Consider the following 15,970-nt stretch of genomic DNA (forward strand, 5'->3'; position numbering starts at 1 on the left):
TTATGAAATACAAATCTAAGAAAATTCTGGATATGCAAGAAAAACATTATCCAGTTTGAGCTTTCGGGATATTTTTTATAATATAAAAGGCTTCCTAAATTGTCAAAGCAAACTGATTCTCATAATACATTTTGGATGGGGATTGAGTGAATCATTGAATGTTGTGAAAAAAAAAAGAATATTAATTGCTTGTAGCTATCACAGCAACTAGCTATCAATTTGGCCAAGCAAAGTGGTGAAGTTTGTTTAGACATGCTAAACAGGATACCAGGGTTGGTCAGAATCTGGCACAACATTGGGTGGGGGTGTGGGTGGGGGGAGGCGGCTACCAGTATATTACAGGGAGCAATTTAAAAACTCTATGTCAAGGTCCGTAGTCAAAACGGGCCAGAGTACTTAAAGAATAAGTTAGAACTTTATACATATTTGAGTCCCCTGAGGTCCTCTCAAGGAGTATCACTTTTTGTACCCTCATCAAAAGAAATTGTATGGTGTGATACCCACCACCAAGCCTTTTCAGGAGTAGCTCCCACCTTCTGAAACTCACTTCCAAAGGGGCTACCTCTAACTTAAGACTATCTGTACTTCAGGAAGTAGGTGAAAGCCCTAGATCTTCTCCCAAGCCTTTAATACACAGTGTGACTGACTATAGTCTACACCAGGGATCTCAAAGTCCCTTCTTGAGGGCCGCAATCCAGTCGGGTTTTCAGGATTTCCCCAATGAATATGCATTGAAAGCAATGCATGCACATAGATCTCATGCATATTCATTGGGGAAATCCTGAAAACCCGACTGGATTGCGGCCCTCAAGGAGGGACTTTGAGACCCCTGGTCTACACTCATTCTGCACCTGGACTAGCTTACTACACACACTGCAGTTTAGACTAGTTCCTTATACTGCATCATGTTTAACTGTACAAATAACTTGCCTTGAGTTTAGCCACCCATCTATTTATCCCAACTGACTCTCTACTAGTTATCTTGTCCCAATCTGCATATCTGTACTTGGCTCCTTGTTATATTAATCAGGTTTTCTATTCTGCCTTTACCTATTCAATTCAAGGTGGATTATATGAGAATCTGTATTGTAGAAAAGCAACATCACATCTATGTTATTGAGAAAGACATGGGGGAAGCCATTGCTTGCCTTGGATCGGTAGCATGGGAAGTTGCTACTCTTTGGGATTCTAGAATCTTGCTACTCTATGGGATTCTTGAATCCTGCTACTCTTTGGGGATTCTGCATGGAATGTCGATACTCTTTGGGTTTTGGTCAGGTACTAGTGATCGGGATTGGCCACCAGGAGAATGGGTTATTGGGCTTGATGGACCATTGGTCTGACCCAATAAGGCTATTCTTATGTTCTTACGAATATTCTAACGTGTGCTTATAGGCATTTCATTGACATTCTGCTGACATCATATTACATCTGTTATTTGAATGTTCTTCCATTCTGTTGGTTATGGTATTGTTTGATTTGTACTGACATTTATCATATTTCTATTACATGGTCATTCTGCTGTAAAATGTGTATGTTTTTGATACTGTTTCATGGCAATCCTATTATTAGATTCAATTTGATGTTTCCAAGTTTACCTCATTTGTTGTATGTATGTTTATCTTTGGTCATTTCACTATTGTTATGCTGTTAAAACTGTAAGTTTTTTATTACACTGTACCTTCTGTTCACGGCCTTAGGCGATGCTCTTCATAAAGGTAGTTAATAGAAACATAAAAACATTACTGCAGATAAAGGTCAAATGGCCCTTCCAGTCTGCTCATCCATAGCATCTACGATCTCCTCCTCTTCCTAAGAGATTCCACATGCCTGTCCCATGCTTTCTTGAATTCAGACACAGTCTTTGTCTCCACCTCTACTGGGAGACTATTCCATGCATCTACCATCATTTCTGTAAAGAGGTATTTCCTAAGATTACTCCTGAGCCTATCTCTTAACTTCATGCTATGCCCTCTCCATTGAAAATGACTCACAAGTACATTAACACCACAGAGATATTTAAATGTTTCTATCTCCCATCTTTCTTCCAGAGTATACATACCTTGTTTCCCCCATAAAAAGACTTATCCTGAAAATATGTCCTAGCATAATTTTTAAAGATGCTACCAATATAAGCCCTACCCCCAAAATAAGCCCTAGTTAAGATCGACCCTCGAAGCCTCCCCCAAATGTCCCTGACACTCCCCAACACTAATGCTGTCTGAGTCACTGAAAAAATCAGACTCGTCGATTCAGCGACCCCCCCACCCTGGTAAGACCTGACTTACCTCCGCTCCTAGGCCTCCTAAAGCAGCAGCAATGGCAGTGCTCTAAACGTGCTTCTTTGCAGCTTTCCCCGCCAGGGCCTTCCCTCTGCCACATCACTGATGACATTATCAGTGATGCAGAAGAGGGAAGGCCACAAGCAGCCGATTCAGAGTGCTACCGTTGCTGCCGTTTTTGGAGGCCTCGGAGGTATGGTATGTCAGTCTCACGAATGGAAGAGTCAGTGGGGTTCTGCTGCACAAGGGGATGAGTGAGAGGGGAGGAAAGAGGCTGCACATGGTGGAGGGGAGAAAGGAAAGAGAAAGAATTGGGGTGGAGGAGAGGAAAGGAGAGATGATTGTTGTACATGAAAAAAACAAGACATCCCCAGAAAATAAGCCGTAATGCATTTTTTGGAGCAAAAATTAATATAAGACCCAGTCTGATTTTCGGGGAAACACGGTATTAAGATCTCTGTCCCCATACAATTTATGACAAGACCACTAACCAATTCTATAACATAGTAAATGATGGCAGATAAAGACCTGAATGACCTATCCAGTCTGCCCATTAGTTATGCACATTATAAATTCATGATTAAATTAACTTATCTTTTTTCCTTGATATTTCTGAACTATAGACTGTAAAGTCCACCTGACACTGTCCTGAATTACAACTTCTGAAGTTGCCCTTTAAGCTCACTCCAGCCTATCCAACCGTCCCATTTTTGCAGGGCACCTACCGTAAAGTCTATCCAGTAACATCCTCATGTTCCAAATTACTGGAGTTCCCATTGATGCCCTTCCCAAAATCACCAAATATGGGGCACAGATTATGCAAGTCTGTCCAATACCGGCCTTAGTTCTTTAATTTATATCATTCATTTTCTAATTAGAGAACTTCTGTGTTTATCCCACACCTTTTTGAATTCTGTCACCGTTTTCTTCTCTACCACTTCCCTTGGGAAAGTATTCCAGCCATCCACCACCCTCTCCATGAAAAAGAATTTCCTAACATTACTCCTAAGTCTTCCTCCCCTCAACCTCAATTTATACCTTCTAGTTCTACCATTTTCCTTTCTGTAGAAAAGACTTGATTCTATATTAATACCTTGTATCGGGCGATGGTGCGTCCGTATCTGGGGTACTGCGTCCAATATTGGTCGCCGTACTTTAAGAAGGATATGGCGTTACTCGAGAGGGTTCAGAGGAGAGCGACACATCTGATAAAAGAGATGGAAAACCTTTCATACGCTGAGAGATTGGAGAAACTGGGTCTCTTTTCCCTGGAGAAGAGGAGACTTAGAGGGGATATGATAGAGACTTACAAGATCATGAAGGGCATAGAGAGAGTAGAGAGGGACAGCTTCTTCAAACTTTCAAAAAATAAAAGAACAAGAGGGCATTCATAAAAGTTGAAAGGGGACAGATTCAAAATGAATGCTAGGAAGTTCTTCCTTACCCAACGTGTGGTGGACACCTGGAATGCGCTTCCAGAGGGCGTAATAGGGCAGAGTACAGTACTGAGGTTCAAGAAAGGATTGGACAATTTCCTGCTGGAAAAGGGGATAGAAGGGTATAGATAGAGGATTATTGCACAGGTCCTGGACCTGTTGGGCCGCCGCGTGAGTGGACTTCTGGGCGTGATGGATCTCAGGTCTGACCCAGCGGAGGCATTGCTTATGTTCTTATGTTCATCTGTATGATAGCTCTCCTGTCCGTGCTCTCCTCTACAGCATACATATTTAGGTTTTCCAGTCTCTTCTCATACTTCTTTTGGCTCAAATCCCTTTCCATTTTTTGTCACCTTCCTCCGTACTGTTTCAAGTCTTTTTATATCCTTTGCCAGAAACGGCCTCCAAAACTGAACACAATACTCCAAGTATAGCCTCAACAAAGACCTATACAGGGGCATCAACCCTTCCTTTCTTCTGATGGTTACTCCTCTTTCTATATAGTCTAGCATCCTTATGGCTACAGCCACTGCCTTATCACACTGTTTCAATGCCTTCAGACTCTCAGACACGATCACCCCAAAGTCACTCTCCCTGTCCGTGCATATCAGCCTCTTTCCTCCCAGCACATATGGTTCCCTTGGATTTCTACCCCCCAAAAAACATCACTCTGCACCCAGTCAAAGAAATCAATCAGATTTGTCTGACAAGACCTGCCTCTCGTAAAACCATACTTCCTCAGATCCTGCAGTTCATTCAATTATAGAAATCTCACTATTCTCCACTCAAGAAGTGTTTCCATTACTTTACTCATTACCAAGGTCAGACTAACTGGCCTGTAATTCCCAACATTACAATTACAATTTGGGTAGGATACCTGGAGATTAAAGCATCTGGCCAGCCATTCCTGGGCCTGGCACATTCTAGGCATATTTCTCTTCTACCCAGGTACCAGGTATAGTGAGTTCTCCCACCCCAGAATAAGCCTGAGAAGGAAGAAGATGCTCTGCTAGTCAAAGTTAGGCCAACTCTCCTGCTCCATTGGCGCCCTGCACTCTGCCCCGATCTTCCAGTCAGTCTCGGGTTTTTTTTTTCTGCAAGCAAATGGAAGCCTGTCCAGTCCTGATCTTCCAGCCCTGCTTTCTTCCCCCATGTCCTCTCTGCTCCAAGCCCTGGATCTCTGCTGCCTTCCCTGCAGTGTGAGTCCGCGGGTTTAAAGTGGGGCTGCACGCCGCAGTACAGCCTCGCTATAAACCCGCGGGCTCACACTGCAGGGAAGGCACAGAGAGCAGGGCATGACCAGCTGACAGTGTCGGCGAAAGGGAAGAGGCTGCTGCCGCCGCCGGGGATAGCCCTTCCCAGGGAAAGCAGGAGAATCAGGGGCCCCCCCAAAAAAACCCAGAAAAAAAAAACAGGCACAAAACACATGCGCAGACCATCTGCAGGGAAAGCAGATGGTCTGCACATGCGTCAGGATCGCACACTAGCGATCCATGCGGGCAGAGGGGGGCGTTCCTCTGATCGCCCTCATTACAATATTTGGCTGTTGTGAATTGGTCGGGCCTGCTGGAATCGGCCCCCGATCGGACCCGGAAGTCAGGTTAGTGAATCTAGCCCTTAGGTGCCTATAATGTAGGTCTTTAAAACCTTGGCCTACATTACAGGTGCCTAAGTTTTAACTGCAATTCTGTAATGAGCACCTAAGAATGATTGATACACAATAAGCACCTATTTTTTTAGCTGCCATTTACAGAATTTCCCCCTAAGTGTGATTCTATACCAGGGGTGGGCAACTCCGGTCCTCGAGGGCTGTAATCCAGTCGGGTTTTCAGGATTTCCTCAATAAATATGCATTGAAAGCAGTGCATGCAAACAGATCTCCTGCATATTCATTGGGGAAATCTTGAAAACCCGACTGGATTCCATCCCTCGAGGACCGGAGTTGCCCACCCCTGTCTCTATACCAGGGGTCTCAAAGTCCCTCCTTGAGGTCCGCAATCCAGTCGGGTTTTCAGGATTTCCCCAATGAATATGCATGAGATCTATGTGCATGCACTGCTTTCAATGCATATTCATTGGGGATATCCTGAAAACCCGGCTGGATTGCGGTCCTCAAGGAGGGACTTTGAGATCCCTGCTCTATACAGGTTGCCTCACTTTTAGAGAATCACACTTAGCATTAAACTAGTCGGCGCTGAATTTTTAAGCGCGCTATATAGAATTGGGCCTAAAATGCACACCCAACTTATGTGCTATTCATAAATTCCCAGTGCACATCTTGCCAAGCCCTTCTTTTGGTATGTACTTACTCTTGGGAAACCCAACAGTTAGCCCGCAGTAATTTGCAGTTATCAGGCAGTAATTGAGCAATTGCAACAAGGATTGCCAAATTAACCTCTGTACTCCTCATTTTTCCACAAGACCAGACTGTGCGCCTTTCCAGGCTTCCTATGCCTCATCTATTCCTGCACCGCAGCTCTATCAATCTCCATCAATGGACAAAGCTAAAAGAACCCAAGGCCCAGAATAGGTAACAGTCATAGTATAGTGCTAGAAAAACTAAGGGAAACCAATGGTTTTCCTTTCATATTTATCACTCACAAAGTAAATATTGCCAGACAGAAAAAGAAATAGGAAAGGTAACAAGCAAGCGCTCTACAACAGATGTCTTCTAGATACACCGTGGTGAGCCTTCCTACATTATTAAAATCCAGGGTTCTGCCATGTTGCATGCATGGTAAAACTCTTTAATCAAATGAACTTCAAATATCTGCCGTGGAGAAATGAATTGTTGGGTGATTAGGTAATGTGCAAGAGGTCACCAACAGGATTTTCTAGTCCTATCAGATGGAGCACGCAGATTAATTTCAGCATACAAAGCTACAACATATGTTAAAGGCCTTCAGCTTATGTCACAAACAGACAGGAAAGGTAACATAAAGTCAAAATTTCAGAATATAAAGAGAATAATGTTTAAAAATGAAAGCAGGCAGTTAAGACATGAAACACACCTGTTCCACTTCCTACACCAAGGATTTCGATTGTAGACTTTCTGTTTGCAAACCTGGAAAGCAAGGCGGCACAATTATCTTCTTTGCAGATTTTGGCAAGCCTAAAGTCACAAACAATTAAAAAGAGCTAATCATTCATGTTTTATTATTTGTAGCAATAACCTAACAAGCAAAAGAACTAATAGGTGCGTCTTCTTATTTTGTAAAACATAGATGTCGCCTGACAGTCCATTAGGGAGCAAATCACTAAAGCCCATTGTCAGTTAAATTAGGCTCTTTTACTAAAGCTTAGCATGCGCTAACTGCTAAAATGCCCATAGATATAAAATGGTCTTCTTGGCCTTTACCCCCTAATTCTATAAAACGCGTCGAGAATTGTGCATGCAATTTGGGTGTCAGGTCAAAAGCGCGCCAGGACAAAGGCGCGCGCAGACAATTGAGCGCAGCGCGGAGGCGCGCACCGCAGAAAATTACTGTTTTTACGGCTCCGACGGGGGGAAGGCGTGGGGGGGAAACCCCCCCACTTTACTTAATATAGATCGCGTCGCGTTGTGGGGGCGTTGTGGGGGGCGTGGGGGGTTGTAACCCCCCACATTTTACTGAAAACTTCACTTTTTCCCTGTTTTTAGGGAAATAGTTAAGTTTACAGTAAAATATGGAGGGTTACAACCCCCCAAACCCCCCCACAACGCCGGCGCGATCTCTATTAAGTAAACTGGGGGGGGCTCCTCAACAAAACCCCCCGTCGGAGCCCCTAAAAACTGTAATTTTCTTCGGCGCGCGCCTCCGTCTTGCGCTCAGTTGTTGGCGTGCGCCTTTGTCTTTCGCGGGGTTGTCTATGAACCGCAATTTGGGTCACATGCTCAAATTGTGGTCGCAGTTTAATTGAATAACAAGCTAATTAACACCAATAATTGGCATTTTAGGAAACAATTCTTGGCGTTAATTAGAATCAATTAAGGGTTATGCATGTAAATTTAGACACAGGATCTGCGCTTAAATTTTATACAAAAGTCAAAAAAGGGGGTGCGGAAATGGAGGGTGTCAATGGTGGATTGTGGGCATTCCTTTAAATTACAGAATATGGAGTCTTCTACCCAATTCGGGTTCTATCATGAAAATCTTTCACTTACTCCTGCTCACGTCACAGGCCTCCATCCCCCTCCTTATACTTATTATTTTTGAATTCTTTTTTAAATTATTATTGTTAACTTTCTTTATTAAATAAATATTTTCAAAAGGGATTTTTTTTCTCCAAAAAGGCAGATTCCTCTATTTCTATTTCTGCCTAAACCTACCTATATATGAGGGTCATTTCATAAATAATGCAAACTATTTTTATAAATTTACATGTTTTATTTTTTTTTCAAGTATTTCTTTACATTCCTTCAATATAGTGTCCCTGCTTTGCAATGACCGAGTCCCAACGGCCAGGAAACTTCATTATTCCATCCAAGACACTGTTTTTGTTCAGTTGTCAAATGGCTCGGGTACCGGCGGAAGAAAGCTCTTCCAGAGATGCAAAACGATGTCCACGTATAGGTTGTTTCAATTTTGGAAAAAGGTCGAAGTCTGGTGGATTCATGTCTGGACTGTAGGGAGCATGAGGTAACACCTCCCAGCCATATTTGTGTAGTTTTTCAATGACAACTATCCTTATGTGCAGGCAAGCATTGTTGTGAAGAATGAGTGGCCCAGCCAAGAGCAACTGAGGTCTGGTTTTGTGCATTTTTCTGTGCATTTTTTGCAAAAAATCACAATAATCCACTACTGTGACACTTCTTCCACATGGAACTTTGTCTGTGATGATGATGCCTTCATGATCATAAGTAAAAATCATCATTTGTTTGACTTTTGATTGAGCTCATCAAAAATTTTTTGGCCGTGGGGAAGATGGAGCTCTCCACTTCAAACTACACAAATACGACTTGCACTGCGGGGAAGGTTGGGAGAGTCGGGGCTGCAGGAGTTTGGGACAGGTAGGAGATCGGGGCTGACAGAGCAGAGAGCAGGGCGGCAGAAGGCAGGGCAGTCGGAAAGGGCTTGAGCGTTTGGTTCTCAGCAGTCGCTTGTTTGTGATCGGTCAGCCCAGTCAGTGTTGCAGGGTTTCAGTTTGTGAATCACGTCCCTGCCTACTTTGCATGCCGTTCCCCTCATTTGCATGCGAGGATCGGAGGATGGTCGGCAGAGAGGTAAGTGAATCGGGCTGGAGTAAAATCGGGTCGCAAACCGATCGGTAGACGATGGGTTTGCTTAGTGAATCTAGCCCATAGTTTCCAAGTATAAGCACTATTCTATAAACTGTGCCTAACTTTAAGCGCGGTTTATGGAATAGTGATTTTTGCAGTGCCAATATTTTGGGTGTCACATATACTGTTGAATTTAGTCCTTAGAGTGGACTAAATTCTAGTAAAATAGACTCTTAAAGGAGCATTTTCGATAGTGTGTCTAAGTCCAGCTTTGAACATCTTGAGAATTACGTCCACAATCCAAATTCCCAAAATGTCCATTCTCAAAATCATTAGATGTCCAATTTTTTTTTCCCCCCAAAAATCGCCTACTTAGATATCTTAGCTGTCAGGACTTCCAACCTTGGTACACCTAACTTTTTTGGACACTTTCAACCATAAAAGAAAACATCCAAATCTAGACCATTTGGACAAAGAAGGGGCCAGCATTGTAATAGACTGGTCACACTGATATGCCAACAGAACAGTGGGGCACCTTAAAGGGTACTGCTGTGAACTTCACATAAAGGGTGCCAGAAGTACATCTCACCATAACCCCTTAATGTATACTGAGCCCTCTAAAACTCCCTCCAAACCTACTATACACACCTGTCTACTACCCCAATAGCCCTTATGGATGCAGGTGGCACCCATATGGCAGTATATTAAGATTTTGGTGGAGTTTGGTGGGCTCACACTTTCCTCCTCTCTATGGCTCACTAGCCCACACACTAGGCTACCTAAGATACCTGTGTGATGCTTTACTAGGATTTCCCATAACAGGTGCTTCTGTTCTAGAGACAGATATCTGTTTCATCCAGATTTTTGTAACATAGTAACATAGTAGATGATGGCAGATAAAGACCCAAAAGGTCCATCCAGTCCAACCCAATTCAATTTAAATTTTATTTCTTCATCTTGGCTATTTCTGGGCAAGAATCCAAAACTCTACTTGGTACTGTGCTTAGGTTCCAACTACTGGGAGGAGGGAGAGGGTCAGTAACCCCTGGGAGAGTGTGTTGGGGGGGGGGGTCATTACTTAATTCCTTCAGTGGTCATCTGGTCAGTTTGGGAATCTTTTTAGCACTTAGACACTTTTTAAACAGGTCTAGCTCAACGTCTACGTTCCATCCTGGAAATCTTGGGAAAGGTTTGATTGTCGCCACAAGAAACATAGAAACATAGAAATAGACGGCAGATAAGGGCCCACGGCCCATCTAGTCTGCCCACCTTAATGTCCCTCCCCTACCTTTGCCCTGTGAATAGATCCCATGTGTCGATCCCATTTGGCCTTAAAATCAGGCACGCTGCTGGCCTCAATCACCTGTAGTGGAAGACTATTCCAGCGATCAACCACCCTTTCAGTGAAAAAGAATTTCCTGGTGTCACCTCGTAGTTTCCCGCCCCTGATTTTCAACGGATGCCCTCTTGTTGTCGTGGGACCCTTGAAAAAGAAGATATCTTCCTCCGCCTCGATGCGGCCCGTAAGATACTTGAACGTCTCGATCATGTACCCCCTCTCTCTGCGCTCCTCGAGCGAGTATAGCTGTAATTTGTCAAGCCGTTTTTCATATGGTAGATCCTTGAGTCCCGAGACCATCCGGGTGGCCATTCTTTGCACCGACTCCAGTCTCAGCACATCCTTGCGATAATGCGGCCTCCAGAATTGCACACAGTACTCCAGGTGGGGCCTCACCGTCTTGTACCATGGTGGGGCCTCACCATGGTACAAGACGTCCAAGTCTAAGCACTCTCAAAGCCCGCACATAAAATGCTTCCAACACGACTTTCCCCCCCCCACCTCCCCACCCCCTTGAATTTTGGACACACAATGGCTAGGAAGCCTAGCAAAATGTCCAGAAAGTTGGTTTTGAGAATCAGCACTTGGAAGTTCTGGCGAGAAAAACATCCAAGTGCCGGTTTATGCCATTTTTGGGACATCATAGTGTTTTGAAAATGCACCTGTTAATGTGAATAAAAATCCACTCTAAGGGGCTTATTAACTATTATAACTAAGCTGTTTTATATGTTAACATAGTTATTAAAACATACCAACCATGCAATAATAATTAAAGCAACCCACAGCCTTCTCCAGTAATGATCACTGTTTATTTATTTATTCAATTTTCTATACCGTTTTCCCAGGCGAGCTCAGAACGGTTTACATTAATTTATTCAGGTACTCAAGCATTTTTCCCTGTCTGTCCCGGCAGGCTCACAATCTGCCTAATGTACCTGGGGCAATGGGGGGATTTAGTGACTTGTAGAGAATGACACGGGGAGCGATCCCCGCAGGGAGCCGCGGGGTGGCTGCGGTTTGGCTGCGGGCTTTGGAGACTCCATAGCCAAATCGCCGCAGACACGGGGACTAAAGTTTTCACCGCCCGCAAAAACGGTGAAAAGATTTGTCCCTGCAGGCAAATGTACCCCCTTCTATGTACCGCTATTTACCTTGTCTTCACCGTGAGTCTTTAGTTCGCGACCGGGTGTCAGATTTTTTCCGGCGGCCATGTTTGTCTCCGCGTGGTCTGTCTCCTCAACTCTCTAGTCTCTACCCGACTTGCACGTTGCCGCATTGACTCCGCCCCCTAATATACAGGCTCTTCATTGGTCAGTTCTTTTTGCTCAAAGAAGGGGACCAATCACTACTGCCATACCTGATATTTAATGGGTTGTAGTGCAGCAATAGCGATTGGATTTCGGAGCCGAGCCCAGGATTTGAATTTTGTTTGCAGTCGCTGCCTCGCTTGGATTCACTCGTTTCACTTCGTCAGGTACAAGTAAGCGTTCTCCCCGGCTGATTTAGATGACCACCCATGCCGCCGATGCTCCTTCCCGGGCTAACTCGCCACCGAAAATTTTGTTTGACGCCTGCCTTTTTTTGCCAGCATGCTTTTACTTGCTTTGGGCCTTCCTCGTTGCCGGATCCTGCCTACTTTCTGTTTCCGCGAAGGCAGGACCTGGCAGTGAGGAAGGCCCGAAGCAAGTAAAAGCAGCAAGTTGTAAGCTTCCCTCCGGGCCGGGGCTCTATCGTATGCGTGCCGGCTTCCCTTCTCTTCCCCCCACCCCCCCCTGGAGGGAAGAGAAGGGAAGCCGGCACGCATACGATAGAGCCCCGGCCCGGAGGGAAGCTTACAACTTGCTGCTTTTACTTGCTTCGGGCCTTCCTCGCTGCCGGGTCCTGCCTTCGCGGAAACAGAAAGTAGGCAGGTCCCAGCAACGAGGAAGGCCCGAAGCAAGTAAAAGCAGCAAGTGTAGTGGTATACAATTTGAGAAAAAAAACAACTCATGGACATTGGACCTGATTCTGCTTGCTCTCGCCACGGACATGGACCGACACGGACCTCAGATTTTTAAGGCGGTACGGGTTTAGATCCGCGAGGTCCGTCAGGTCCGTGAGGTCCGCGTTTTACCCCTTCCCCAACCTTGGTGCTTATTGTGGTCAGCCAAGAAGAATGAAATCAAAAAAGTTTGAATTTAGTCAAGCTGTGATTTGAACTTTATAGGCTTTTTTTTTTTTTTCATCCTTTAACTGGCAGGCAGAAGAATGCTCCATTTATTAATCTTGCAAAGTCTGATACAGGAAAAGCTAGAAGTGCATCAGGATTTAAGGAACTTGGGGTGTGCAAATCTACTTAATGCAGAGATTACAGTAAAACAAAATCACTTTTCTATTTCACTGCAGCTCTATGAGGTTCTTTTGCCTTTAGCTATAGTCAAATGATGGATAGGAATATGTTTATTTCATTTAAGTTAAGGGAAAACAATATTTTTTCTGAGTATCCTTTAAATAATGGTTCACAAATTAATTCAGCCTGTTTTAAGGCTGGGTTTTGTTTTTCATATTATTGCTTCTGTTTTTATAATCCTTAAAAAATAAGGGGCAATTTTCCAAGTGGGTTCTTCCTAGTAGGCACCCTGAGACTGTGCAGGGAACGTCTATTCTATAGCAGGTTCCATTACAGAATGGTAGCATATAGCCTTAGATTCAGGCGCCTTACAGTTAAAGCAGCCATAGAGCATGTCCACTTGTGGGAGAAATGATTTTATTTTCAGTTTAGTGATCAAAATGTGTCTGTTTTGAGAATTTATATCTGCTGTCTATATTTTGCACTATGGCCCCCTTTTATTAAATCGCAATAGCGGTTTTTAGCGCAGGGAGCCTATGAGCATCGAAAGCAGTGCAGGGCATTCAGCGCATCTCCCTGCGCTAAAAACCGCTATTGCGATTTAGTAAAAGGGGAGGGGGTATATTTGTCTATTTTTGTATAGTTGTTCCTGATATGACATTGCATAAAATCATCTGCCTTGATCTCTTTGAAAACCTGTGGAATATATATGGGGTGGGGGAAGATTAGTGATAGAAAAATTGTATGGAAAATGACTATTTTTAATTTAGTGATCAAAATGTGTCAGTTTTGAGAATTTATATCAGTTATCTATATTTTGCATTATATTTGTCTATTTTTCTATATTTGTTTCTGAAGTGACATTGCATATTTTAGTCATCTGTCTTGACCTCTTTGAAAAATGAAACAAATATTAATTAATATTTTCTCTGCATACAGGGTGCTTTGTGTTTCTTTTAATTTTGTGGTTACCATAATGAATTAATATTATATACAGTAGTGTACATGAAAAATGAATGGAATAAATTGCATTACAATTAGTACTATTTACTATTATGATGGGGATGGGGGTCAGGGGTGGAGATTGGCCTGGGAAACTTGGTTGAGAGAAACACTGGTCTAGGTGACTATAGACTTCACTCAGTAAGGGCCCCTTTTACAAAGCCACAGTAGCGATTCTCCCTTGGCAAATGCACCAAAGTCCATTTGCTGTGGCACAATTGCACGAATGCATGCCCTTAAAAATCAGATTTCATGGTAGCAGGTTTGCATTTTAACCCATTGTGCAGATGATTTGTTGTTCATCCACGGGTTAAAAAATAAGGACAATTAAAAGTACAGGTTGTGTTTTGTTTTTGTATAGTTAACTAAGTTGTAAAGTTGTAAAGAATGTTTCCTTTATACATTAATAAAGATAAGTATATAAAATCATACCTGTTTGAGGCTTTTATGCATGCTGCGGTGACGGTGACGGGGCGGTGAAGGGAATGGTGGTGACGGGGCGGTGCAGAGGATAGTCGGCCGGGGACGGGGCGGTGACGGGGACAAATTTTTTCCCCGTGTCATTCTCTAGTGCAGCGATGGCAAACCTATGGCACGCGTACCAGCTGTGGCACGCGAAGGCCTTGCAGCTGGCACGCAGGAAGGTCCACAATAGAGAGCTGCACGGGTCGCGGGGATCCCGTGGGGACGCCTCCGAGGGTCGCGGGGTTCCTGCGGGGCTGGATGTACTAAGTCGCGCGGCTTTTCTCCCTACCTGCTCTGCTTGCAGCACAGAGCCGAACGGAAGTCTTCCCGACGTCAGCGCTGACGTCGGTAAACAAAGCCCTCCCTCCCTCCGACGTCTGCGCTGACGTTGGGAAGACTTCCATTCGGCTCTGTACTGCAGGCAGGGTAGGTAAGGAGGAGTAGCCTCGCGGCTCGAGTGGCTACCAAGGGAGGGGGGCGGTCCGCCCCACCCCATGTGCAGCACAGCCGGCCAGGTCCCCTTATTTTTGTGGCACTAACCCGACAGACCGACAACAGCCCTGGTCCGACAAACCTCCCTGCCCTTAACCGCAAATCTAAATTACCTTCTTACAGCAGCTGTAAGAAGGAAATTTAGATTCGCGGTTAAGGGCAGGGAGGTTTGTCAGACCGGGGCTGTTGTCGGTCTGTCGGTCGCGGAAGCACCACAAAAGTAAGGGGACCTGGCCGGCTGTGCTGCACCCGGGGCGGGAGAGAAGGAGGGGGGAGAAGGACGCTGAAAGCACTGGGGAAGACAAAGGGGTGAAGAAGGACGCTGAAAGGCCATGGGGAAGACGGGGTGGGGGGGGAAGGACACTGAAAGCATTTGTGGAAGACAGAAGGGGGAGAAGGACGCTGATAGGACATGGGGAAGACGGGGGGGAGAAGGACGCTGAAAGCACATGGGGAAGACAAAGGGGTGAAGAAGGACGCTGAAAGGCCATGGGGAAGACGGGGTGGGGGGGAAGGACACTGAAAGAATTTGTGGAAGACAGAAGGGGGAGAAGGACGCTGACAGGACATGGGGAAGACGGGGGGAGAAGGACGCTGAAAGCACATGGGGAAGACAAAGGGGTGGAGAAGGATGCTGAAAGGACATGGGGAAGATGGGGGTGGGGTGGAGATGGACGCTGAAAGGCCATGGGGAAGACGGGGGGGGGTGGAGAAGGATGCTGAAAGGACATGGGGAAGATGGGGGGGAGAAGGACGCTGAAAGGAAATGGGGAAGAGAGAGTGGGGAGAAGACGCTGGCAGGGAAGAAGACAGAGATGCCAGACTATGGGGGGAGCGGAGGGAAGAAGATGGGTGCCAGACCAATTTGGAAGGGGGGAGAAAGGGAGAGGCACAGTAACAGAGCAAATGGAAGACGCAGAAGGAAGAGAGACAGTGGATGGAAGGAACTGAATGAGAACATGAGGAAAGCAGAAACCAGGCAACAAAGGTAGGAAAAGAATTCTATTTCTTTTTTTCTTTTTTTTTTGCTTCAGGATAAAGTAGTATATTAGTTGTGTTGATAAAAATTTATAAACAAAGAGGCTCTGGTAGAAACCCGTTTACAAAGTGTGTATTCTTCCCAATTAATATTTCCAAATTAATAAAGTCTTTTTGCTTATTTGTAAATGGGTTTCTACCAGAGCCTTTAATTCAGTAGCATAATTAAATGAAATAACTATTTCTGAAGTTTATAGGGACGGGCGGGGACGGAGGGGATTCCTCACGGGGACGGGCGGGGATGGAGGACATTCCTCGCGGGGACGGGTGGGGACGGAGGGATTCCTCACGGGGAATTCTCTGCCAGACAATTTTAAGTCCATGAAAGCACTTGGGATTGCTCTTCTTACTTTGTTTGGGTCATCCTATGCTTGTGAGCAGCTGTTT

At 44.8% G+C, this 15,970-nt stretch overlaps 1 protein-coding gene and 1 long non-coding RNA gene across 5 annotated transcripts in view; one reads left to right on the forward strand and one right to left on the reverse strand.

Annotated features, from left to right (window-relative positions):
* The window catches only part of LOC117361328, a 117,473-nt gene that overhangs the window by 77,118 nt on the left and 24,385 nt on the right, over nt 1–15,970 (forward strand). The window lies entirely within an intron of this gene.
* Nucleotides 1–15,970, reverse strand: part of HNMT (histamine N-methyltransferase) — a 41,107-nt gene that overhangs the window by 18,969 nt on the left and 6,168 nt on the right. For 2 of the 4 annotated variants that reach the window (XM_033946505.1, XM_033946504.1), the window contains exon 3: nt 6,730–6,830. In XM_033946505.1, coding sequence (XP_033802396.1) covers nt 6,730–6,830 — 101 coding nt within the window. The remainder of the gene's footprint in view (nt 1–6,729; nt 6,831–15,970) is intronic. The other 2 variants (XM_033946507.1, XM_033946506.1) reach the window with 1 other exon arrangement.

This window comes from Geotrypetes seraphini, chromosome 5 (genome assembly GCF_902459505.1).
Source record: "Geotrypetes seraphini chromosome 5, aGeoSer1.1, whole genome shotgun sequence".
Lineage (NCBI taxonomy): Eukaryota > Metazoa > Chordata > Amphibia > Gymnophiona > Dermophiidae > Geotrypetes > Geotrypetes seraphini.